The following is a 25,909-nucleotide window of genomic DNA, read 5'->3' on the forward strand; positions in this document are numbered from 1 at the left end:
AAAACGTTGTCTCTACAGTTTTTCCTCTCGTCGTATTCGGCTTGTTGCAGATTGCGTCGTTCGTTATGTTGGCGCTCGTAATTAAACGCAACTGCGGGATAGAGGCGTTTTACCAGCTCGCGTTCGTATTGGAGACGCAGAGGTCGCTGGTTCAGTGCAAAATGATGCTTTGGATGGTGATCACGCTGTGCTTTCGAGTTACGCATTTTGGTAAGTTTTGCCACTAGATGATGTACCAAGGAGATATTCTGGACGTGTGCATGACTGTTTTGCTAACAACCGCTGGTGCTCGCTCATGCAGGTGTTGACTTCAAGTTCGAATTCGTTCGTTTAGGATTTCCAAGATTGTGGACCCCCCAAGGGTAACACTCAGCATTGATAATGTGTCCTACAATTAATTCTACACACTGGGATACAGCTATGGTATGTGGGCCGAGCGTAAGAGTAGCCCTGAAAACGGAGCGAAAAACCAGGCAGAAGGAAAAGTTGTGGCTGAAAATACGCCACTGTGTAAGAAACACCGCTGCTCTTTGACACACCTATCCAAGTCAAGAATCAATTGATGGTCGAATGCTTTGACTGGCAAAACGTTGGTTTCACGAACACTTAATGGCAAACTAGAGACGAGTAAGTAGGTTAATTTACTCTGATTCAAATGTTTGACCCATTTCGGGAGTGTCAGCTGTAGTTCCTCATCTTGCCTGCCAGGAAGTGGCGGCCAGGTGTGAAATGGCCAGTGTAGCGCCGATAACCGAGGAGTTGTCCGACGTCACAGAGGTGTCGTCTGCATCGCGGAGTGAAAATTGCTGGCCATCGTGCGTAAGTTGTGCGTAGATGGAAGCAGATGCAGGTCAGCTATTACGGCGGCAAGTACTCCATTCAACGGCTCCTTGCCCTTGATGAATACATGAAAAACACATCAGCGGTGAGAGTTTTCCTGATATGCACAGGACACCTCTGCCCATGGTTTTCGCTCAGGGGGAAATCCCGCTCCAAGATCTAAGCGCTGACTGGAGCGCGAATTACGGGCTGTGGATCCGAGTCGTCGTTCTCATCTGGGTCGTCGTAAATGTCTAAGTGATTCAAGGATTCCATTTTTTCGATGGTTTTCATGTCACGGTGCGGCAAATTTTACTTGAAGTACCTGCGTGTCGATGGCATTGTGTCTGTAACGATGCTTGCAGCCGCATACCTAATCTTCCCCATCCCATTCTTCATTTTGACAACATTCCGAAGTTCTACATCATTCCGATTGGTAATGGCAGTCATCGTATTTGAACCGTTAGCATCACCGAAGACTACTTGATCCAAGCAAACCTGAATGTGAAGTCCATGCCTGTGGCCGACCGCATCCAACGCAATAAGCAAGTTAGTGTTGACCATCTATAAAGCCGAGTCGCATTGGACGTACCGAAATGCACGACACGACAGCAAACCGTGACTGCCATCCAGAGCGTTAGCTTGCCCTGAATGAGCGACATGTGGTTGTCTAAAACAAATGCGAGGTGGTAGGCAGCTTTCATACCGCAATTTCTCTTGATCATGCGCACAAGTACGCCAAACGACGCTAGCTGAAGCAGCCCAAACAAGAACAGAGGAATCACTCTCCCCCCGACGTTTTCAGGGGTAATACCAACCATTTCAGTGTGGTACTGGGCGCTAGGAAAATTAACCAACACCAGCATGTAGCAGCAGTAAAACAATGGGATCACAGCCTCCAAGTACGCTGTGAGGAGGATACACTCAATTGTGAAGAGTGCCTCTAGCGTTTCTCTGAGAATCGTTGGATGAGTCGGGTGGTGGAATGCTTTCAGACTTGCACGGGACGATACTCGTCGATCAACGGGTGCTGTTAAATTAAGTCCGGTTGGTGTGATGGAATGAGTTCTTGGAAGCGAAATCGCGGGATCAGTTGAAATTCTCCGTGAATTACTAGCGTTATTCTTCAAGTGTTGCAGAAGAAGTCGGTCATCAGCATCTAAATGATGAGGAAAGCACGACCGTATCTGAATGCCAGCTCGAACCTGCCTCTTGAATTTCCTGGTATCTTCACATAATGTGCAAAGCATAACCAATAAATTATCGCTAGCCAAAGCGTTCTCCACAGCATGGTGTAGCTTCGATTGCAGCGTTCTAGTGCGCCTATGTAGGCCGTAAATCATGGCGCTTGTTTGCAACAAATCTAGCACAGTCATGGCGACGATGGAAGCATTTGATGTTGCATTTTGCATGCAAGTCGCCATGTAGATGGCATTGAAAAAATCGACCGTGAAGATGATGGCCTCGGGGATCATATCTTCCATGTGCTTCGTGCAGCGGAGTAAAATATTTTTCACTGTCAGCTTGATCACCGGAAGCAGTAAAATTACTACGAACTGATACTGAGATCCTTGTGCAGCTCGAAACAGAGTCTCATATAGTGGATAGACGAAAGCCACCATAACCTGTGCACTTACAAAGATGAAATACCGGACCAGTTGATCCAGTTGTGTCCATAGTTCGTAGACTTTCTGACGTCCAACCATAACGCAAAATGATATGGCTAGGAATACGAAGAACATCGGAGCCATTGTCAGCACGAAGAACGGAACTGGAAAGGTGAGTTGCGACGCAACCAAAACGGCGAATACAATGAAGATGATCGTCGTCCACACACAAAGTAACACCACCTGGCCCTCCGATAAATCAACAGCATCGACGAGATATCTTGCTTGGCCTGAATTCGTGTGACCTACCACAAACACCAAGATGGCTGTTCGGATCCAAAAGCCATAGTTTCTCGCCCACCCTTCTTCTGGATTTTGTAGTGGGATTAATTCCTCTACCACAACGAAAAGAAGCGTAGGTAGCGGGGTTCCAACCACCACAAGTAGCGCTCGCAGCGCTGAGGGTTTCTTGCTATAAGCCCGGAGAGCAAATGCTCGATGAATGGAGTACTTGCCGCCGTAGTAGCTAACTTGTAGTTGCTGCCATGTACGAAAAAGATTGAAAGAGAGTCGAGCACGCCTGTTACCATGGGTTTCGTGTTCGTGGGGGTGAATAGTGCTAGCTGGATGCACTCGTGCTGTCGAGGCCATCTTTACCGATATGCGGTGGGAACCACTACCTCCTCGGGTCGTGGTTTGTTGCCAACAAACCACGATCACATCAATTGCCTATTCTTGCTGGTAGGCCGGCCGTAAACTCGTATATGCATGTATTTTGGTCTACGGCCAATGTTAGAAACTCAGGGCGGTCGATTCAAAAGAAGTTTGTCGACAAAAATCTTAAATATTTCTGTCTGCAGGAACATTTTTTTTTTCTTCCTATATCCTACCCCTTTCATTTTAGGTTATCATGTTGTCGTCCCCTATAAGAATACAAGATGCTTTCCCGTGTCACAAAGACTACTCTGCTAATTTGTGAAATGATGCGGCTGCTAGGCTTATATCCTACGAGGCTACTCGTTTGTCTTCATCGAGGCATCACGAATGGTGACAATTGTCTATTATGGCTTTTGTTTAAAAAATAGTCCACTACTGCAGCACATAAAGTTCTCCATCTTGACACGTAAGCTACCAGGACGGCATGCTCGTATTTCATTACGCTACAGACCTGGAGGCACAATTCTTCCGTGTGCTTTGTCCTTTGGGCGACCTGATAACTAACGAATTAAAGGTGGTCAGCTGTGATGCTGCGGGGTCTTTCTTCGGTGACCTAGCATCGCTGAGAGTTCCGTCGAGTGCTTCAGGGTTCCCTCGTCGTAATAGATAAAGCTAAAGCCATGCGCCTGCTCGTTCGAGCGTCCTCCTCGCTCGTGCACGCACCATCGGCAGCACTTATCGTCAATTTGGTGCGAGTTGGCAGGGCGAATGGCTGAATCGATCGCGCGATTACTACGAAGTGCACTATATCAAGGCACATCACGAATCACCAAGGCTTGCTGAGAAACACTCGACCCGTGTAGAGCTCGGCCCCCTTGATCTAGCGGAACAGTACGCGGCTCTCCTGCGCGCTGGTCGTCGTCGTCATTTTCGGGTGCAAGTTGTACACTCCGCGGCTCGTAGCCATCTGAGCACGCATCCCACAAGCTGAGCTGGAGCACTGCTCACGGGAACGAACACAAGCACAACAGCTAAAATCTCAACACCACCTGCAGCTGAATAATAAGTCGTGCGTTCTTTATATCACGACCATCACATGTTTCTATCGTTGCTAGCAAATGTTGATAACGCAAATTACACGCAACTAATATAGTAGTTCGAATTTGAAACTGTACTACACGAAACTAATAATTCTTAATACTACAAAAAAACGTAAACAATTATAATCGCCCATTTAAATGATTTCGCCACTTTTATCACGGCTTTTTACAGCTTTTAATTAGTACTCCTAAGCAAGCATTCCGATGCACGAATTACTCGGATGGAATCCTTGCAGTGCTATGCGAACTGTCGATAACGGAGTATGTTGAGCCAGCTGATTCATCACCCGCCTTAGAAGTTGAGCGATGCCGCCATTTCTATCGTGCTTGACTCAACTCTTTTTGCCCAGCACCGAAATAGCTGGTGCCACCTACGTTAGTACAATAAAAGTCGCAGGGAGCACCGATTTTTATTGTCGGAGCACCAGCTTCAGATGGTGGTTCCATCGGCCAGCAATCTGTCGTTCAAGCACGACTTGGTCACCCCAGCAAGACTCGGTGTTCGCCGACTTCGCGCCGGTACTGCGAATCTCTTCCAACGCTGGCGGTCGCTGCAAGTGAGCTACCGAGGCCACAGATGCTCGATCGAACGGTTGCTAGCTCTCGAGCAGTACACGAGAACGACTTCGTTGTGGCGCGTCATGACGGTAGTGGCTGGAACGTTGGTGCCGATGGTTGTCCTCGTAATCTCCCAGGAATCGATACCCCTCAACGACCCAGCCGCAGGGTGGAGAGTGAACTACGGATTTTGGATGCGCGTGGGGATTCTCGCTGGCGTCGTGAGCGTCGGAGTTGCGATGCACGCGAGATACATTCTCGGCGCTGCTTTGTTCACGTCACGGCACCTGGTGCTGCTATTTATCTGCCAGGCGCTGACCTACACTTTCGTTTCGATGGGCATTGCGGCGCTGGTGGGCTTTCCTATCCCTTTTTTCACTTTGTCGACAATTCCAGTCTTCTTCGTGCTGCTGACGGTGTGGTTCACCGCTATCATCGGAAGGAAAACTGTTCGCGATATGCTCAAGCGCTCAGACGAAATGAAGATTCATGCACAATTCATTTGCGCCCAAATGCTCATGCCTATAGCGTATCCCATCTATGAAGTCCTCTTCGTCGCAGCAATGAACACGCACTACGAGCTCCCTGTCATTTTGCTGCTTCCAATCATGAAAGTTGTCATGAAGTATATCATCACGCTCGCGTTGGTTCAAAAGGAAGATATGCTGCCGGAATCGGTGATTTTGAGTGTGGATTTCTTTCACGCCGTCTACTTGGCGACGTGCATGCAAAGCTCCCGCTCGACGATGACTGCGGCTATCATCATAGCTGTTGATGTGTCGCAATCTCTCTCGATGTTGTCAGGGCTTCATCAGCGAAGTCGCACCACGTTAGCACGAGCGCACAGAGCGGCAGATGTATCCAGCGGCAAGGTTTCTATGGTGACACTACTCTGCTTAATATGCAGCAGCTCGGAGAAAATGGACAAGCAAAATCTTAATGGGATTCGGATACGCTCCTGCCTGCCCCACACTTTGACCCCAGCAAATCAACAGGTTCTACAGCGCTTGGAATCCCTTCGGCAGACTAGATATGCTGCTCGCTCGAGCTCACGAAGCACGTCAAGCGTCTACCTTTCACCACTTTTGCGCGTGATTCCGTCCAGCAATTCTACTTGTGTCTCTCAAATATGTGCGAGGGTGTGTTGGTGGCAACGACGAACCGTTATCCAGCCTTTTCCACTGGCTCGCAAGCCCATTTCCCCACTACCAACGACAGATCCTCAATCAGGCGAAAGAAGAAGCTCTCGTCGGAACTCGTTGATGTATCGTCGCTCAAATATCCTCCGAGAGGGTCTGGAGGCTCTGTTCACGTCCGAATGCCTCGTGCTTGCGTCATACTTGCACACAAGCATCGCCCTATTCTACGCGAACTTTGTGGTAGTGATGGTCTATTTGCCGAGTGCTCGTTATCACACCGAGCTCAGCGGTGTCACAACCTCCAACGTTGAGAATACGGTCAGGCCTGTGTTCATCTTCGGGATGCTCGAGTTCGTGTCGTTCGCGCTTCTAGCAGTGATGATTTACGAGAAATACGGCATGCAGGCTTTCTACCACCTCGCATTCGTGCTGGAGACCCAGGTGGCTCTCGTTCAGTGCAAGGTGATGATGTGGATGTTGATCATCCTGGCATTCCGAGTGGTTCACTTCGGTACGTTTTGTGACCCAAGTGACTTCTGCTTTCTTTAATTTGACTTGTTGGCATATTTGCATGTGTGGCAGGCGTCGACTTCACTTTAAAGTTTGCCTGGATAAAGAATTAATCCAAGCTCGTAGGATTGGATCGAGTAGGAAGAGCGGTTATTACGTGTGCGAGGAAAATGTATGCTCAGTCTCAGCTGCTTATTTCAGTCTCGTTGACAGAAATAGTGAGTTACTATGCATTGCTAGTGAGCCTACTAGGTCGTACAACCTACCTTTTGCGTTGAGTCTGTAAATTCATGGCGAGTTCAGCGTCTGAAGTAGATTCAGCAACGCGGTTCAACAATGAAGACGTGCCCGCGGAAATTTGTTGTTGCGCATGTACGTGTCTTCGCTCTGGGTTCACACGGATCATCCAGCTCTGGACATCGCTGCAACTGAGTTACCACGGCGGGAAATACTCGATCGAGCGTGTCTTAGCTCTGGACGAATATACGCGGACGACAACGCTGCTTCGCGCAACACTGGTGTGCATAGGGACGCCAGTCCCCATGGTGATCCTTGTGTTCCTCCAAGAGTGTCTACCTCTGCAAGATCCCGCTGGTGGATGGAGTGTCAACTACGGCTTCTGGGTGCGCCTCCTACTGATGTCGGCTGTCACGGCAAACACATTTCTCGTTCAAGGAACGTACATGAGTGAAGCCTTCACGCTTTCTAGATGGCAACTCGCGGCATTTATGACGGGGCTTTCCGTAATTCATATATCTGCGAGTATGGCGGTCGCTGCGAAATTGGCGTTCCCCATTCCGTTCTTCTACATCACCATGACCCCTTCGTTCTACGTCCCGCTGTTCACGCTGCTGTTTTACCTTCTACGAAAGAGAAGCAAAACGATTATCGCATTCATAGCAGCTCAGAAAATCATGGGCATAGTCTACCCAGTCTACCAGATCCTGTTCCACAAGATGGCCAACACACAGTACATCCTCCCAGTGGTGCTCCTCCAACCTGTCATTAAAATCACCGCCAAGAATGCCGTTCTACGTATCACAAAGCACCGGGAAGATTTGACCCCCGAAGCTGTAATTTTCACTGTCGATTTTTTTAACGCGCTCTACTTAGTCTCATTTATGGAGAGCGCTTCAACGCTCAAGACGATGGCAATCCTCATAAGCACCGATGTCACGCAAACTGCCTTGGTGTTGCTGAAGATGCACCGGCGAACGGCAACGATCTTGAGCAGACTGCACCAAGCTACCAGTGCTTACTCAGGTGAAACTTTGTTGGAGACGCTCTGTCTGTTGTGCCGGGATCCAGACAAATTTGAAGCCCAAATTAACAGGAATGTGCGTGTGCGCTCCTGCCTCCAGTATCGCCTAACTCCAGCAGACAGCTCCCTTCTTTTCATGCTAGATAAATCAGCAGCAGAAGTATCGCGCTCATTTCACAGCAGGTCAACGAATTCAAGAAGCCCAATTGCCAGGAAAGACCTCAATTTCCCCTTGAGAAAGTTCCAACTATATTTTGCTAGACGCACATCGACTGTAGTTCATCCGACAGAGTCGATCAAACGAAGATCAGTGCGACCACAGCCAAGTGAAGATACTAACTCGCGAGGAGCATCACGAATCCTATCGATCAACCGGACGCAGCATCCTACCATTCTTCGAGAAACACTCGCGATGATGTACACTATGGAGTGTCTCGTACTAACGGCGTACCTAGAAGCACTCATCCCTCTACTATACGGCAACTACATGCTGATGATGGTGCATTTACCAAATGCCAAATACCACACGGAGCTGAAGAATGTCACTCGACAGAATGTTAACCACTCTGCAACAGTTGTATTTTTCTTCGGGCTGTTGCAAGTGGTGTCGTTTTCCCTCTTTGCAGCACTCATTCGCCGCAGATGCGGCATGAATGTGGTCTACCAACTTGCGTTTGTGCTGGAGACACAGATGCCACTAGTGCAGGGGAAACTGATGATTTGGTTGCTCGTGACTCTAGCCTGTCGTGTTGTCCACTTTGGTACGTGAAGTCCGAAGTGAATACCAAGATCCCGAAGAGCGCTAACAAACTATTTTTTTCGATTAGGTGCTGATTACTCCTTCAAGTTCGCGTGGATCTCAAAGAGTTGATCTTGAGAGGCATATCTCTTGGCATTACAATATACTGTCGGCAAGTGTCTTGCACGCCGTGTACATTTTAATTTTAATTACTTCGTACAATCACCGTGCTAAGATTTGAAGATGGTCGACAACTCACAATACTCGTTTAGGGGACAAGATGTGTGGTAAGCAGAAAGTATTTTGGAAGGCATAACGCTCCTGCACTTTTGTCAGGAATAGCTGTCTTCTGTCTTCAGTACATGTCTCACTGGCCGACGACTTTCCTCGTCCAGTTGGCGTGTACGGCACAGGATTTTGTTTCAGTCCAAGCTGTGTTGATGATTTACCCGTCGCTGGAAGATGCCAGACTTCGAAGTGGGTATGTTCCAGTCCCGAAAACCATTTGTGATCGAATTCGCTCAGTTTTCAATTGTATCGTACGCCTGTGGTCTTCGCTTCAAATCAGCTACCATGGCGGAAAATACTCTGTCGAGCGCGTACTAGCCCTCGACAAGTACACTCGCACTACCTCGTTGCTTCGCGTGATTTTAGTCTGTGTGGGGACCCCGTTGCCGATGGTGTCTCTGGTCACGCTACAGGAGCTCTTGCCGCTTCAGGAGCCAGAAGCAGGTTGGGATCGTAATTATGGCTTCTGGTTTCGCGTATTCATGCTGGCAGCCGCTGTTTCTCACGCATACCTCATCCAAGGCAAGTACATGGTCGACGATTTTGTGCATTCGTCCCGGCGGCTCATGTGCTTCGTGCTGGGCATCTCGGGCATCTACACCGGCGTCGGCATGGTTACGGCAGCGAATCTCGTGTTCCCTATCCCATTTTTCTACATCACCATGACTCCAGCTTTCTACGTGCCACTCCTCATCTTACTCTACTGCATTCTCGGGAAAAGCAGAAAGCTCACCAAGTACGTCTGCTTCATTGCCACTCAGAAGATCATGGGCGTGCTGTATCCAATCTACCAGCTCCTGTTCCGGAAGGTATCCACTACTGAATACGTTCTACCGGTGATCCTCCTGTTACCAGTGATCAAAATTGTCGCCAAGAACGTGGTATTACACTTTACGTACCACCTGGAAGACTTGACCCCGGAGACGGTCATTTTTACGGTGGATTTCTACAATGCACTGTACCTGGCCACATGCATGGAAAGCGCGTCAACGTTGCACGCGATGCTGACCTTCATTGCTACAGACTTCGCTCAAACTGTGACTGTACTAGTCGGAATGCACCATCGGACAGCAACGATTTTGCCAAGGTTGCAAGAAGCGACTGGGACTCTAGAAAATGAAACCGTGTTGAGCGCTTTAACCTCGATGTGTCACAGTCCTAGCACACTCCAAACTCAATATCGTAGCGGAGTCCGTGTGCATTCATGCTTTCGGCACAAACTAGATCGAAGAGATCTACAGCTTCTTTACAAGCTTGAAAAAATTCCAGGCACTTCAACTGTTGATCCCGCGCGAATCTACTGGTGGTCTAGCGCCAGAAGCGCGATGTCAGGCACACGGAAACTCACAAGCATGACCTTTTCCTCCTTTTCGAGCAGTATCTCGAAGCTGGCTTCAAGCCGAAAACTGGCAGCTATTCAACCTACGAGTGCAGCCCCAAAACGAAGGCAAGGCCGCGTAGCTGGAGGCCCCAACGGGATTCCTACCGACTTGATTGAGCATTCGAACATCCTTCGTGAGACGCTCGGTGTTCTCTACACCACGGAGTGCCTCGTGCTGACGGCTTATCTGGAGGCGTTCGTCCCTCTATTCTACTGCACCTACATGTTGTACATGGTACAGCTGCCCAATGCCGAGTATCACACGGAATTGAGGAATGTCAACCGCCAGAACGTCGAATACACGGCTCGAGTGGTGTTCCTCTTTGGGTTGCTACAGGTGGGGTCATTCGTGCTGCTGGTGCTGTTGATTCGGCGCAACTGCGGCATGACGATCCTGTACAACTTGGCGTTCGTGCTGGAAACGCAAATGGCGCTGGTACAGGGGAAGTTGCTGCTCTGGATGCTGGTGACGCTGGCTTGTCGCGTCGTCCACTTCGGTGAGTCCGCTTCACGTGGCATTCACTGCGTGCATTGCTAGGGTATTCTAACTGTGTTTTGCGCCACGGGTAGGAGCCGACTATTCTTTCAAGTTTGCGTGGATAACTGGCCGAGTTCAGTGAAAAGAGTATAGCCTGCGGTTTAAGCGCTCAAACATTCACGTACATGTTGAAGTAGTTACCTATTCGCTCCGACTCTTTGCATCGTCACCACCCCTCAGCATCACAGTTAGCACTCGAAACCATCATCTCATGTGGCCTCGATTTAGTCGCCAAATGCACGTAGTAACCACCCACTAAAAACTAACACGTAGTATTTCAAGGACTCTGGCGATGGCCGAACGTCTCGTGACGCCTTCATAGAATTGTGAAGCTCACTCTGTTGAACCGAGCTGGGGCTGAATGACGAGACTATCAACGCTTCGAGACCGAGTTTCCGTAGCAGCCCCCTCGGGCGGCGACCCGAGACAGCAGCAGCCCGAATGGAGAGGCCCCGTCGGACGATTACTACGATTCTACCGCCGCAGACGGCGGATGCTGTTCCTGGGGATGGTCATAATCGAATTATTCTACGTCTTCGTGTCGGTCCCGCTGCGAATTGGTTTCCTGTTCGACCCGTACGCGCCTCACGGCTGGAAAACAGGATGGACCATCGACCTCACCATATTTACAGTGCTAGATGTGCTTACAGACGCTGCAGGCTTTGCTAGTTTACTGGATATCTATGCGTCTCAACGGAGGGAGCAGGCAGCGGTCGCAGCCGACGCTACTGGGGCTATTGGAGCAAGACGGCAGCGAGGTACCCACACTTCTAAGCCTGCCGAGAGGAAGCCGTCATTACTCTCCCGAATGCGCGACTCGATGCTGGTAGCGTGGTCATTGAATACCATTATCCCATTGAGTCACAAACGCCACAGCATCGACAAGCCGGTGTTGTTGGAATTGACGTCGATGATACCTCTAGAACTATTGTCGATACCCTTGGGACCAAACTCGTTGCACCTATTGCGAATACTCAAGATGCTGCGACTGTATCGCGTGCCGGGCTGTTTCCGCGAGCTCAAGAGATTGTACACAGGCTCGGTCCTTGTGCAGGTGCTGGAGTATACGGGCAACGCGGTGCTGTTCAACACAGTCGTTCTAGGTGTCGCGTGGTGTCACTGGATAGCGTGCGGATACATGGCCGTCGCACATTTCGAGTGCGGCATCGACTTCATGCTGTGCTCTAAGGCTCTGATAGTCTTCTCAACGATCCCAGGGGCGGGTGAAGACGGCATTCCGGAGGGCATCGCTGGCATTTCGCCGACGGGGAACGGGTCAGGATACACTTGCTGGGCCATTGAGGATTATTTAGTTGGCACGGGCCTGGCGAGGCAATACGGACGAGCAATATATTGGGCCGCACGCTCGGTGGTGACCGCGGGTTTCTACGACGTGGCAGCAACTACAAATGCTGAGACCGTTTACGCGATTTTCGCCCAGATCGTCGGCGCCATCTTCAGCACTGCGGCGCTCGCCACTTTTCTCTTTATCTTCCGATACCGGAACGCTCGAATGCAGGAGTTCATGGCGCATGTGGACAGCGCGAAGGAGTACATGCAGGTGCGGCATTTCCCCGAAAGTGTACAAGAAGGAGTGCTAACCTACTACAAAAACGCGTGGGTCACGCACCATGCGCTACACCACGACGAAGCTATCGAACGATTACCAGGACATTTGCGCGTTAGTGTTTACAGTGTTCTCAAGGCGCACCGCATCCAGAACGTGGCATTTTTGGCCAAAGAAAGCATCGAGTTCATCAACACTTTGGCGTTGCGGATGGAGTACTGCGTCTACTCTCCCAAGGACTGGATCATTGAAAAACTACCGGACGGAATGTACTTTGTGCTACGTGGTAGCGTTCAGCTCGACGGTCCTAGCCATCCCCAGATACATCTTGCCAAGACTGGAGATCATTTTGCTGAGGGATGTCTACTCTTTCCTGGCCAGTCAGACGAGAGAGCCCGGGCACAAACCTTTTGCGACCTGTACAAACTCCCACAACGTTCGTTCTACAAAACCTTAAAGATTTTTTATCGCGAGAATGTGCAGCAACACTTGGAGGACATGCGGTTAATGCATGCGCGTCATGATCAACAAGAACAGAAGATGAAACGAATGCTGGGGCGCTCTGCAGAGAGCATGGCTGCGAACATGAGTCAGATTAGCACTGGTCGACACAGCTTGAATTTCAGCAGCGACGCGCGTGGAATCGCACAGAAGAAGATCCCGTGGCGAATGCCCGGCTCCACCTTCCGCAAGTGGTGGGAGCACGCGCGCTTGTTCTCCCTCATTTTCGTAGTCTTCGAAGTGCCGCTGTACTGCGTCTTCGACGCAGACACGTTTCCGTTTGGCAATAAATCGCCGTACTCGGTGCAGTCCATGGTGTCCGTCCTCGTTGAGGTATTTTTCGTGATGGATTTCGTGTTACGAGCACAATTCTTTGCGTACGTTGACCAGCTTGCGCTCATTACTGTGAATGATTCGAGTTACATTTTTGACCTGTATCGGGAAAATGGGATGTGGATCGATCTGCTGGCGATTGTACCTGTGCCGCTGGTGGTGGAGTTCGTAGTTCGTCGCGGCAGCGGGTGGACCATGTGGCTTCATCTTACGAGACTTGTGCGTCTCCTTCGAGGGCGCTATTTGCAGCAAACAATCCAGGAGTTCTCTCATATCCGCGGTCTTTCATCGAAAATGCAGCAAGCAGGTACTATGCTGCTGTATGTGACACTGACACTCCACGCAGCAGGGTGTCTTTGGTTTCTCATGGCCCGTCTCAGTGTCTTGGAGCGTGAATTTGAGCCCATTGAGGAAGAAGTTACCCGCGACCGATGCCTTCGAGACGCTGGTTTGTTTGGAAACTGCTCTTGGACATTGTACGACGCATACGGTCAAATCGGCACGACTTTCAAGGTGCAAGACACCGAGTCGATTTATACCGTGAAAATGGCGTATGTACGCTCGATCTACTGGGCCATCGTGGCTCTCACAACGGTTGGGTATGGAGATATCGTCGCTTTCTCAACGTTTGAAAGCTATTTCGCAGCTTTGTGGGTATTTATTGGCGGCATCATCAACTACGGAGTTGTTGGAGCCATGTCAAACATCATTTCCAACTTCACGGCAAGTAGCCGCCACCATTCAGAGAAGATGAACTGCGTGAACGTCACGCTTGGCCACTTCCGCATATCCGAGAGTGTTCGTGCGCGTATCCGACAATTTTATCACCAGCAACTGTACGTGCAGAAGGTGACGTCCGAGGTCCAGCTACTCGACGGCTTGCCTAGTCAACTGCGTCACCGCATCTCCAGCATTCTACACGCTGAGTCTGTGCGAAAGGTTCCTCTTTTTATCGACGCTCACAACGAGCGTATGCTTTACGAGCTCACGGGGCTCTTCCGGCGCCATTTATTCCAGCGTGGCGACCCGTTCTTTGCGGAGGGAACGCTTTGCGAGCAAATGTACGTTGTTGTGAGCGGCAGAGCTAATATCTACAGCAAACGCGTAGGATCTGTGCCGGTAGGGGCCCTTTCCGCTGGTGATTGCTTCGGCGTATGTGAACTGCTACTGCAGAAAAGTTTCAGCACCACAGTCGTCGCTGCGACTGTCGTGGATGCTTCGGTTATCACTTATAAGGCGTTCGTCTCGAAAATTGAGCGGTACTTTCCGAAAGAGATGGAGTCGCTGCAAATGGAGGCGACGCAGCAGCACATTTTCGACACGTTGACGTTAGAGGCAGTCATCGATAACATCAAGTCGCGGTCAACCCTATCAAAGTTCACTGAACAATGCACGAGTATGTTCGAGGAGAAGGAGAATTGGGGGCAACAACGCATCAAGATGCGGCTTCGACTGTACTGGGATCTTGTCGTGTTGACGCTGGATATCTACAACGCCTTTCAGGTCACCTTTCGAATTGGATTCCTAGCGCACCCTTTAAGCGGAATACGTCTTGGGCTTGTAGCTTCTGACTTCATCGGGGATGTGTTGCTTCTCGCCGACATCTATCTCAAGCTTTACTACTTCGAGTGCGAAGGTGTTGGCTTGAGCAACCTGCTGTCTCGCGACGAGAAGAGCCAGAACTACACGGGGCATGAATTACGGGGTGATCTTCTGAGTAGCCTTCCTCTGTACTACGTCGGAAGTAGCTTTATCGCGATGAGTTTTTGCCGACTACCGCGTCTGCTTCGACTTCACCAGGTTCCTGAAACTATCGACTCGCTTATCATGCGTCTACAGCAGCGTTTCTCCTCCGGTGGGAACATCTCCGCCTACCTTGGTCCGATCAAGCTCGTGCTGATTCTACTTTATGCCGGTCATTTGGCTGCCTGTGTGTTCTACCTCATCTGCCACACGGACCACAATCCCAAAAGCTGGACCCACCACGACCCAATTGTCCAAATGGAGAACGAATCTGTTGGCGTATTGTACCTACGCGCCTTTTACTGGGCCTTGACCACGGTAAGTCTAAGTCCCCATTTCAGTACTGGTACTCTATCCACTAACATATGTGTTTAATGAAAATCTATAGCTGACCCTTGTCGGATCCAGAGAGATTGTTCCGCTGAGTATGCCCGGCACGCTTTGGGCCACATTTACCTGCTTGTGCTGCGCGTTTATCGTGGGTCACATCGTTGGAGAGCTCTCTGAGCTCATTCTAGAGATGGATAAGACCAAGAAGGAGCTCAAGGAGCGCGAGGCGCACTTTGATCAGTTTGCCAAGGATCACGAGCTTCCGGCAAGCATTCGAACGCGTGTCCTGCATTACCTAAAATTCCAGCACCAATACCTCAAGGGCATGGATATCTACGCTACATTCAGCGATTTGTCGCCAAATCTGCGTGTGCAGTTGATGATGGACCTCCACGGCGATACACTGGAAAACCTTTGCATCGCTCCATTCTTGAACCAAACGCAGATCAACGGGTTGGCCGTCCGGTTGAAATCTGAGCTTTACATTCCCGGAGACACTGTTATAGTGGAAGGCGACCTGGGACACAAACTTTATATTGTCAAGGGAGGAACAGGTATGGTGTTCTGGAAGTCCACAGGCACGGCCGTGGCTACCCTCACTGCAGGCAGTCTCTTCGGAGAGGTAGCATTTTTCCTGCGAGGTCAGCGGCGAATTGCGTCCGTGCAGGCTACAACGTGCAGTGAGATTTTAGTACTAGGTCGACGTGCTTGGGAAGAACTGCTCGCATCATGTCCACGTGAAGAGGCTGAAGCAACCGAACGCGCGTTAGTGGAGTGGGTCCAGTATTGCCTCAAGGGGTACAACATTATGACAGTGGAAATCGTCAAGGACATCAAGTCCGGCTGTTCCGATGGCACGATTACCCAGAAGCCGAAGCTCATCGAGGAGCTTCGTAGTCTCAGTACGAAATCGCACGTTCATCAGACTCCAACTGTTGACGACCCACTCCGATACGTTTCGTCCACGGTCCTCGAAGAGAAGCGGGTGCGTCAACTTCTACGGAAGACAGCGGGCTACGGTGGCAGCGCGACATCTATTGATCCTGGAAGCGATACACCAAGTTCATTGGCGCTGGTGCTGCACTGGATCAGGGACCATTTTCTTCCCGGGGGACGGAAGTCGACAAAGCTCGGGAAAGTCTACGCCGATAACTCGGACGCACCGGAGAATGGGGGCCGTCATCTACTGGGGAACTCCAAGATGGATAGTCGCAGTCTCTTTTCATGGCACACGGCAAGGAATGGATCCGCCGGTCTGGCCCTGGTCAAATCCAAATCCTTCAAAAACGGCACCTCGGTCCAGATCAACCCCGTCAGTCGCAGCATGCGTGAATACTATCGCGACGACCAGCTGGTCGAGATGGAAGAGGAGTGCTGGCGTCGCTACAAGGTCTCCCTGTTCATGGCCGACGCATATACTGGCGAAGTCATCGAGAAAGCTCGACCTCCGCCGCAGAAGCAGTTGATTCAGATGCAGCCACTAACTCAACAAATTTCCACTTTGCCCCACGCAACCGCACGGAACGAAGAGGAGAGCGCTCCTACAGCCTCGAAAGCTGCTCGAAACATCCGTGTGTCTCGTAAGACGTTCTGCGGCGCAATGATGCCTGGTGCGGGACCTCGACGCACCACGCGCACCTCGGTCACGACGGACGGAATGCGCTTTTTGGCGAACTACGAGTCTCGCAACCGTCCAAGCCAACGTGGTCTTCGACGGAAGTTCCAACCACGCGGTAGTGTGGCAATGCAACATGGCCAAGGTCACGACATTCACCAGTCTTTCGGACTATCGATGCAGCCATCCGGAGCAGCACGGGCTCATCGTCGCCAGCGGAAGCTGAAGCGCAGTCAGTCGTTGCCGCTTTTCGATCGGCACTTCAGCCACATGATTCGTGAAGAGCTGCGAGATTCCAACGCGAAAGAGTCCGAAAGCAAGCTCAACCTTGGATTTGAGCTTCTACAACGCTGTCGCCAGTCCGAGTTCTCCTCGCTTTTCAGGGTCTACCTGTCGTGGATCAAGCGTCGAGACCGGTGGCAAGACTGGTATAACCAGCAAATGCAGCGCTTCGAGTGGTACAACAACTTGTCCTCGTCACGCTCAAGCGTGAATGGCATGGGGTCTCCTCACGTTCGCGGAGTCTCGTTCTTCCAAGAATCCAACGCCAACGGGGGTGCTTCGTCTCCCAACTCGCTCATGCCTGAGGCTAGCACAAGCAGCACTTCCACCAAGGCCGAGGATTTCATCAACCTGCTTTCGCGCTGCTACCGATTTTGGGAGTGGATCATCGTGTACGTAGGCCTGTTCTACGCCGTGACCATCCCGTTCTTCGTGTGTTTCGCCTCGGATATGAAGAAAATCCACGGCGATCTAACGGAAAGCGACACCACACTCAACCATTGGGAACGCATAGTGCTGTGCATCGACGTGATCTGCATCGCCGACTTCGCGATCAAACACTCCGCGTTCCGGCGTGTGCTTCGTCTGAGTGCTGGGGGTAGTGCTGAAATCCCCGTCGCGGCCAAGACAGAGACTGTCACGCAGCCGTCCCTTTCGTCTGCAGGTAGTTTGCGTGCACTGAGTACTGCTGTGATGCCGCTGCGGAGAACGGCGAAGAAATCTCGACGTTGGTGGCGGCAGCAGACACATTTTTGGCTGGATGTCGCGACCTCGATCCCGTTGGACTTGTTGCTGTACTTGCCTCCGCTGTCGTCGTCGACGATGGCGGACAACCGCTGGTTCTACCTGACGCTCTTGCAGCTCAACAAATTGCCGCGCATTCTGGAGGCGATCGAAGCGAGCGAGCGGCTGACCCAGTTCCTGGGCGCAGACCTCAACCTGCCGTTCAGCGAGAGTCGCCTGCGGTTCTTCCGCACCGTGTGCGTGTACGTGCTGTCCGGCCACTGGATCGCCTGCCTCTGGTACCGCTTGGGGCTGCACGCGTACGAAATGTACGACGACTCGTGGCTGTCGACGTACAAGATGCTGCCCGTGGACAGCTTCGGGTCGCTGAGCGAGATCCCGACGTCGCGGCGCTACCTGCGCTCGCTGCACTTCGCCATCGGGTCCATCACCACCGTGTTCTACGGCGACGTGGTGAGCATGAACGTGGTGGAGACCGTGGCGGAGATCGCCTTCATCGTGGTCTGCATCCTCCTCTTCGGCGTGCTCGTGGGCGCGCAGGGCCAGCTCATCGAGGCCGAGTACAAGCACAAGATGCTGTTCGAGCAGAACCTGCTGGAGCTCTACCACTTCCTGCGGAACAACGACGTCCCGCGCGACGTACGCCAGCGGCTGCGGCTCTACTACACCAACACGTGGCTGAAGTACCAGGGCCACGACGACCTGGAGGGCGTGCGCGGGCTGTCGTCGCTGCTGGTGGAGGACATCTTCCAGTACACGCTGCGGGACTTCGCCAACCGCGTGTCGATCCTCAAGAGCTGCGACGAGAGCTTCCTGCGCTCGCTGCTCACGTGCCTCCAGCACGTCATCTGCTCGCCCGCCGAGGCCGTGGTGCGCAAGGGCGACGTGGACCGCAGCATGTACTTCATCGCCAAGGGCAAGGTGCTGGTGCAGGGCCCCGGCTTCGAGCTGGTGAAGCACGAGGGCGACTTCTTCGGCGAGCTGTCGCTGCTCTACGGCATCCCGCGCTCGGCCACGTGCTCGTCGCTGGGCGTCTCGCTGCTCTACGTGCTCGAGTGGGCCACGTACGAGCGCCTGCTGGCCGACTACCCGGAGTACCGCGAGCAGAACCGCCGCGAGTGGGTCATCGTGAGCACGGTGCTGCAGACCGGCGAGTCGCGCTTCCGCTCCATCATCGACATCGTCGCGCGCATGGAGCGCGCCAACTGGGTGCTCGTGGACGAGATCATCCGCAAGGCCAAGAGCCTCAAGTGAACATGTGCATGTATGTAGCCATGTCACGTCCTGATCACTGGAGCCATGTCGCAGCCCACTGTAGCCATGGACTGGTTTCGCGCCCCAAAACATGACGTGCCGCACATCACCGCTCGCTGATTGGCTCACACCAGAGGCACCCAAACAATGCAGTCATTTCGGTCATCCAATCTCTTGTAAACAACCGAAATGACTGCACCATACACAACCGCTTCCCTTTCCCCAAATGCAGTAATCATTTCGATCTTCAACTGGCCGATCCAAAAGCTACAGCCACTCACTCCTCCACTCACCTCCTCCTCCATGACGCCGTCCGCCTCCATCGCCCGCGCCGCGCTGCGCCGCGGCTTCGCGTCGTCCGCGGCCTCTGCTTCGCTGAAGAAGACGCCGCTGCACGACCTGCACGTGGCGCTGGGCGGCAAGATGGTGCCGTTCGCGGGCTACGCCATGCCCGTGCAGTACGCGGCCGGCGTGCTGCAGTCGCACCTGCACACGCGCGAGGCCGGCTGCGCGTCGCTGTTCGACGTCTCGCACATGGGCCAGCTGCGCGTGACGGGCGCCGACCGCCTGCGCTTCCTGGAGAGCGTCGTGGTGGGCGACCTGCAGGCGCTGGGCAGCGGCGAGGCCAAGCTGAGCCTCATCACGAACGACCGGGGCGGCATCCTGGACGACTGCGTCATCAGCCGCTACGACGACCACGCGTACGTGGTGGTGAACGCCGGCAACCAGGACGCAGACGTGGCGCACATGCAGCGCCTGCTCGAGCGCTTCCAGGGCGACGCGCGCCTCGAGCGCATCCAGGACCGCGCGCTCGTGGCGCTGCAGGGCCCCGGCGCCGCGGCCGTCGTCGAGGCGCTCAAGCCCAACGTGAGCCTCACAGACCTCGAGTTCATGCACGGCGTGCTCACGCCGCTCACGCTCCCGAGCGGCCAGCAGCTCGACGTGATCCTCACGCGCTGCGGCTACACGGGCGAGGACGGCTTCGAGATCTCGATGCTCAGCAAGGACTCGGAGACCTTCGCGCGCGCGCTCCTGGCGGACGAGCGCGTGCTGGAGGCCGGGCTCGGCGCCCGCGACAGCCTGCGCCTCGAGGCCGGGCTGTGTCTGCACGGCCACGACATCACGCCCGAGATCACGCCCATCGAGGCCACGCTGGCCTGGACCATCGGCAAGCGCCGCCGCGAGGAGGGCGGCTTCCCCGGCCACGCCATCATCATGGACCAGCTCAAGAACAAGAGCGCCACCAAGAAGCGCGTGGGCTTCGTGGTGGAGGGCGCGGCCGCGCGCGAGGGCGCCGAGCTCTACGACGCCCAGGACAACGTCGTGGGCCACGTGACCAGCGGCACCTTCAGCCCGTCGCTCAAGAAGGCCATCGGCATGGCCTACGTGGACAAGAGCGTCGGCAAGCTCGGCACGGAGCTGCACGTCAAGGCCCGCAAGAAAACGCAGAAGGCCGTGATCACCAAGATGCCGTTCGTGCCGGCCAACTACTACAAGAAGGAGTAAGCACGTCCGTCGCCCAGCTTCTCTCCTCTGGCACTGCTGGTCGGCAGACCTGGAGGTGAAGACGCAGGTAGGGAGGCGCAAATACCATGCCAATGCAGTCGCACAGCATATACTCCGTTCACGACATCTTCGAACGCCGGAATCGACTAATATTCGTTGTGTCTTGTCGTCTGGAGGGCCTAGCTTCTCCTGCTTTGGTCACAGCAACGACCTTGCACTGCTCTGCTCTTACTAAATACTTCACAGTTATCGTTCACTCTACGCGCGCCCCCGACCTCTCCTTCCCTCTGCGAAGCTGCCGGTGTACGTACCTCGCTCTCTACAGGAGAATAAACTTGAGGCTGAGTTGTTTGCTGCCGCCTCGCGTGAGCGCCGACTCGGTCGTGGTCCCCTGCGGATCCAAGCCCAGCTCGGAGAGGGGCGATATTAACGCGCGCCCCAGCAGCGTGGCCACGTCTTGCACGCTGCCCAGCAGCCGGAGGAAGGCGCCGGCAAAGTCGACGTGCTGGTCCAGCTTCGTCACCTTCGCGTGCGGGTCGAAGTGGAAGACCGCTGTGAACTCCGGCTCGATGGTCTGCCCCACGACGCGCTGCGCCAGGTCGTCGTGGTGCCGCAGCACGTGCGGGTACACGAGCATGAGCGTGTCTCTGGAGATGCGGAGGCTCACGGAGCCGCGCGCCTCCACGACCCAGCTGAGCTTGTGCTCGGCGGCCTGTGCGTCCATCGCCTGCGTCGGCGCGTGCACGAGCTTGACGCTGGCCGGCCGAAGCTCGAACGTGCCGTGGTACGACGTGTACCTCTGGAGCTGCAGCAGCAGCGCGTCCACGCCGTCGCTGGCGGCGCCCTGTGCGATGACGTCGGGCGCGCACACGAGGCGCACGAAGCTCTCCTGCAGCGCGCTGGACTCGGTCGAGTGCAGCGCGAAGCCCGCGCGGAAGGCGCGCAGGAAGTGGCTGGCCACCAGCACGGGCCGCGGGTCGTCCCAGGCCGAGAGCGAGCGCGCCGGCACGTAGTAGTCGCGCAGGAAGTCGCGGTAGTCGCGCAGGCCCTGCAGGTGGTCGCCCAGCCCCTCCGTCTCCAGCGACAGCGTGCTGATGAGCCCGCGCTGCCTCGCGCGGTACCGCCGCTGGTTCAGCTTGCACTGCACTTTGCGGCGCGCCTTGCGCTGCTCCTCGTCCTGCAGCAGGCGGCGGCGGCCGCGGCGCGGCTTCTCCTTGGGCGGGTCTTCAGCGGCTGCTGCTGTTGCTGCTTGGGCGCTGGGCGCCTTCTTGGCCGGCTGTTTGCCCGTGGCGCTGCGCGTGTTCTTGGCGGGCGCGGAGGCTGCGGGAAGAAGCTCAGATGGCGGCAGCGGCGGCGGCGGCTTCTCTTCGTGCAGCGCCATGGCGAGCGCGGGCATGGGCGGCGCAATGGCAATGGCAATGGCAATAGCAAGTGCTCGGTCTCGAGAAGGTGTGGAAATGGCCTTCGGTTTCCGGTGAGTGATCGGAAATTTCGTCTCGCCAGTTCGACAGGGCTAGGGACGTAATTTGCTGGAAGTTGATCAGGGGACTTGGGGGTTTGAAGTGGGTGGGAAGATTTCGTGATGGTGCGGGAAGACGTTTGGTGGTGGTGTGAATGCACCCCACCCGATTGAATATGTCAAAATCCTGTAGTACACGGCAGTATTTCAGTGAAGGATCGACAATTGCAGTGTACATGTATTACGGGGTAAAAACTGGCAGTGAGAAGAAGTACTATAAGCAAGGACGAGTATCTTTCAAGGACTGCTGTTGAATATATCCAACGAGGAAGGGAGGCGCCGAAAAGAGCACAGGTGATATCATAGCTGTTGATGGACTACCTACCACCATTTGCTTCGCAGCTTTAGAGCTCGTACTTACCGACTACTTAAAAGTATAGAGCAGAGGTCGGTATCGACGCAATGCAGTCAAAATTCACCACCAGTGTCGGTCCTTTACTGTAATTTACCTTAAATTACAGTTTTTCGCCTAAACGGCGCATAGCCGCTTCAGACCACTGTGATTGGATGCTAAAACGCGTCACGCCTACTCAGCGGGACATCTGACCTCCTCCAGTAAACGTCCCCAACGCAGACCAAAACTCACGCGGAATTCATGTTGCAGGGCTCCGTCAGCGCTCACGTGCACTGGTCTCCCACAACTCAGTTGCGCCGCCGCTGTGGACCTCCGGGCCTCAGCGAACCTTCGCCAGTAAGGTCTGCATACCTAGGTACATCGGGAGGCTTCGCATTTTTGAGTGCCGCGTGCTGGGATGGTGAGTCAGCGGCAAATCCCTTCGGAAAGACTCTGCTTCGTTTGTGCGTTGCTCAGCACAGAGCACTTGATCGTTGCGGGAGCGATTCCCGCAGCATTTATTCCAGTCCTAAATCCGGAATACAATTTGGCGGGGGATTTTGATTGGCTCCCAGACTGATGGATGACCCTTTTCTGGCGTATTTCATATCAAATTTGGGATTTAGCCCGATTTGGTCCGTCCAGAATTGCTGCGGGAATGCAGACTGCAATGCAGTCAGTCAGCGACGCAAGCGCGTTGCGCTGCACCATTCGAGATGGACACCAGTGCAAAGTACTCCTGCGACAAGAGCTCTTACTTAGTCATCACACCATCAAGAGATACATGTACAGTTCTGACGCATACGTCTGGCGTGACTCGACTAAAACTCGACCTAACGGAGGTACGATGCACTCGTTCTAGCCTGCAGCACTTGTCCTTGTCGGTGGTCGCTGGGAGCTTAATTAAACCTACAGCGAACTGCTACGTAGGATCATTGACATGTACACGTGCCAATCTGTTCGGCGGGGGAACTTCGGAGCAGATTATGGCGCCTGGAAGCTTACGGGGAGCAGACATCCGATCAGGTTCCGGCTCCTGCCATCCATCTCCTAGGCACCAATGTACCAACTATATGGCACAGATACCTTCGCCACACGTTGCCATGATGTCCTTGGCGCGCTTGCTGTCGACGCTGCGCCCAACTGCCTCCGTCAACGCGGCAGGTCGCTGGGCGCCTCTCCACGCCGGCAATGCGTTCCTCGTCAGGCCCATTCGCCCGCTGAGCTCGTCGAGCGACGGCAAGCCGCAGCAGCGCACCGAGGTGCAGCTGCGCGAGGCGGACCTGGCCGAGTCGTTCGTGAAAGGCTCGGGCAAGGGCGGCCAGAAGATCAACAAGGTGCGCAACTGCGTGCTGCTGATGCACGTGCCCACGGGGCTGCAGGTGCGCTGCCAGAAGACGCGCTCGCTGGACGGCAACCGCCGCGCCGCGCGCAAGCTGCTGCTGCAGAAGCTGGACGACCACGTCAACGGCGCGCTCAGCAGGCGCAGCGAGAAGATCGAGCGCCTGCGCCGCAAGAAGGCCAGCCGTCGGGCCAAGGCCAAGCTCAAGTATGCCAACTCGGGGGGCGAGCAGGGCGGTGATGACGAACGAGAGGAGGAGGACGACGACGAGTATGACAGTGAGGAGGGAGAGGAGGACGACGACGCTATCGACCTGGAGGAGCACAGGTTCAAGGCCAAGAAGAAGAGCAAATAGCGGGTAGAGTGGAAAATAACGTTCTCTTTGTCTAGAAGGCCAGAGGGTCCGGCCCGTTGGTCGACGTGTTGCTGCCGCAGCCGCTGGAGTTGCTGCTGCTGCTGCGAGAGCCTTCCGGCGGCAGGTGGAACTTCTCGATCTTGAGTTTGCGCCGCTCGCGCTTCACTCCGAAGCGAGTGTTGCTTGGTGCATGGCAGGCGAGCGCGTGCACGCGCGGCAGTTTACGCAGCGTCAGGGAACCTTGGAACTCCAGCAGCTCCTCAGGTAACAGGTCGCGCGTGCCGGCGAAGGCGCTCAGTGTCAGCACACTGTCCCCCGTGTGTCGGAGCTCGTTGATAAATGCAGCGGGGAAGGCGCTCAGCGCGTCACTTCCCAGTAGCGCGAGACACACGGCACCCTTGGACTGTCCGAGCAGCGCACGCAGCCGCCTGAAGAACGAGAACAGCGCCAGCATGTGCGCCGCGTCCGGAGCTCCCAGCAACGGCGACCCCAGCCCCAACATCCCCACGCGCAGCACCTGGCCCTCTCCGTCTTCCTTCTGCCGCTGCACCAGCTCCTCGATAGCGACGTACAGGCGTTCGTACACGTCGCCGACAGGGGCCTCACCCTCTGTCATCCACGTCAGCGGGTCGATAGCGACCGGCTCGTTTGCGGCCACCATCTCGCGATGCATGGCCTTGGACAGGTCGTAGCTGTGGCAGAACCGCTGCCTCTGTGGCTGCCTCTGCTGCTGCTGGTGTTCGTACTTGCCGTATTGCCAGGCGATGGTGAGTGGGGCGTCGACGTTTGTCTTCCTCTCCGAGTCTGCGAGCTGCTGCTTGACCTGTCGCTGGGCGAGGCTCAGCTCCAGCGGCAGTTGCTCGCGGACGAAGTCCCCGGCATCGGGTGCCACAATTGCAACGCGTTGTTTGCCGTCGGCCACGCCCTCCGCCGCGAAGTACCGCAGCAGGTCAATTGCCAGCGCCTCGGAGGCCCCAGCGCCCACGTCGACGTCCGACGCGGCAGCAGGCGTCTCCACCACGGTCAAAGTGCCGAGCAGCAGCCCACCGCCCAGAGCCGCGTCCAACTCGCTCAGACCGGAAGACACGAGCGTCTGCCCATTGAGGAACGGCTTGGTGCCGCTGCGCAGCGAAGACGCCCCGGCAGGAGTCTTGCGTCTGAAGCTGGCCATAAGGTAGCGGGGACCAGTGATTTTCGCGCGATATTCGCAATAGAAAGGGCCGGATACAGACAGTAACGGGAATTCAAGGTTGGGCACGTTGAAGTGAGCAACTTGGGTGGTAGCTTCAATTTGGCTATAAAGTCGATACCTGCAGCAGGATAATAGTCGACATTTCACGGTTTGATATCTACCTTTGAGCTTGAAGTCTGACGGTAAATATATGGTTCTTGCTCTGCAATTTGGGTATCGTGAAGTTCACGATTTGTGAACTTGCTCACGCCCAGTTAAATTTAAACGTGAAATCGATGTATGCATCAAGGTAAGCAACGCTGGTAAAATCCATTTAACGATTACTGATAGTGCCATGAATGTTGCTACCTGCAGAGTCCAAATACGAAGACTGAACGGACATTCGAGCCAACATTTTCACGATTGATTCCAGCCATCTCCGTATGGTAGCGTACACTCTGAATATGTATTAATACCACCATGAAAATACAGCCGCAATAAAAGAAAGGAATGACGGCCTCCAAGAATGCAGTGAGGATGAGAAACTCGACCGTAAAGAGCATCTCCAGTGTCTCTTTTAGTACTTGTTGAGTGATTCGGGATCATCGGTGTTTCCACCTATTACAAGTTTTGGACGAGAACTGCACTGGGATTAACAGGGAAATCAGCGTTGGTGTCGTATTTTTGAAAGTGCAGCCGTGTAACTTTCGTGAGGA

At 54.0% G+C, this 25,909-nt stretch overlaps 7 protein-coding genes across 8 annotated transcripts; 5 read left to right on the plus strand and 2 right to left on the minus strand.

Moving 5' to 3' along the window:
• Positions 1 to 4,617: 4,617 nt before the first annotated feature.
• On the plus strand, positions 4,618 to 6,503 carry IUM83_02584 (uncharacterized protein; the record flags this gene model as incomplete). Its single annotated transcript, XM_067926513.1, has 3 exons — positions 4,618 to 5,462; positions 6,204 to 6,391; positions 6,463 to 6,503. 3 exons carry the CDS (start codon positions 4,618 to 4,620, stop codon positions 6,501 to 6,503), a joined length of 1,074 nt encoding a protein of 357 aa, XP_067796382.1.
• A 2,564-nt stretch (positions 6,504 to 9,067) lies between these two features.
• IUM83_02585 (uncharacterized protein) lies at positions 9,068 to 10,679 on the plus strand (the record flags this gene model as incomplete). Its single annotated transcript, XM_067926514.1, has 3 exons — positions 9,068 to 9,669; positions 10,057 to 10,556; positions 10,630 to 10,679. The coding sequence occupies 3 exons, from the start codon at positions 9,068 to 9,070 to the stop codon at positions 10,677 to 10,679; spliced, it is 1,152 nt and encodes a 383-aa protein (XP_067796381.1).
• An 897-nt stretch (positions 10,680 to 11,576) lies between these two features.
• On the plus strand, positions 11,577 to 18,966 carry IUM83_02586 (Voltage-gated Ion Channel (VIC) Superfamily; the record flags this gene model as incomplete). The annotated part of the gene is made up of 3 exons (XM_067926515.1): positions 11,577 to 14,735; positions 14,799 to 15,059; positions 15,130 to 18,966. 3 exons carry the CDS (start codon positions 11,577 to 11,579, stop codon positions 18,964 to 18,966), a joined length of 7,257 nt encoding a protein of 2,418 aa, XP_067796780.1.
• Positions 18,967 to 19,269: 303 nt separating this feature from the next.
• IUM83_02587 (Glycine cleavage system T protein) lies at positions 19,270 to 20,472 on the plus strand (the record flags this gene model as incomplete). Of its 2 annotated transcripts, none has more annotated exons than XM_067926516.1 (1): positions 19,270 to 20,472. In XM_067926516.1, one exon carries the CDS (start codon positions 19,270 to 19,272, stop codon positions 20,470 to 20,472), a length of 1,203 nt encoding a protein of 400 aa, XP_067796562.1. The 2 variants fall into 2 exon arrangements, with proteins under 2 accessions (XP_067796562.1, XP_067796561.1); XM_067926517.1 differs by having other exon boundaries at positions 20,119 to 20,472.
• Positions 20,473 to 20,791: 319 nt separating this feature from the next.
• Positions 20,792 to 21,868, minus strand: IUM83_02588 (bZIP transcription factor 1; the record flags this gene model as incomplete). Its single annotated transcript, XM_067926518.1, has 1 exon — positions 20,792 to 21,868. The coding sequence occupies one exon, from the start codon at positions 21,866 to 21,868 to the stop codon at positions 20,792 to 20,794; it is 1,077 nt and encodes a 358-aa protein (XP_067796380.1).
• Positions 21,869 to 23,428: 1,560 nt separating this feature from the next.
• IUM83_02589 (Mitochondrial polypeptide chain release factor) lies at positions 23,429 to 24,022 on the plus strand (the record flags this gene model as incomplete). Its single annotated transcript, XM_067926519.1, has 1 exon — positions 23,429 to 24,022. One exon carries the CDS (start codon positions 23,429 to 23,431, stop codon positions 24,020 to 24,022), a length of 594 nt encoding a protein of 197 aa, XP_067796379.1.
• A 31-nt stretch (positions 24,023 to 24,053) lies between these two features.
• Positions 24,054 to 25,193, minus strand: IUM83_02590 (Elongator complex protein; the record flags this gene model as incomplete). Its single annotated transcript, XM_067926520.1, has 1 exon — positions 24,054 to 25,193. The coding sequence occupies one exon, from the start codon at positions 25,191 to 25,193 to the stop codon at positions 24,054 to 24,056; it is 1,140 nt and encodes a 379-aa protein (XP_067796505.1).
• Between the last annotated feature and the right edge of the window lie 716 nt (positions 25,194 to 25,909).

Source organism: Phytophthora cinnamomi (genome assembly GCF_018691715.1).
Source record: "Phytophthora cinnamomi strain GKB4 chromosome Unknown Contig16, whole genome shotgun sequence".
NCBI classification, from domain to species: domain Eukaryota; phylum Oomycota; class Peronosporomycetes; order Peronosporales; family Peronosporaceae; genus Phytophthora; species Phytophthora cinnamomi.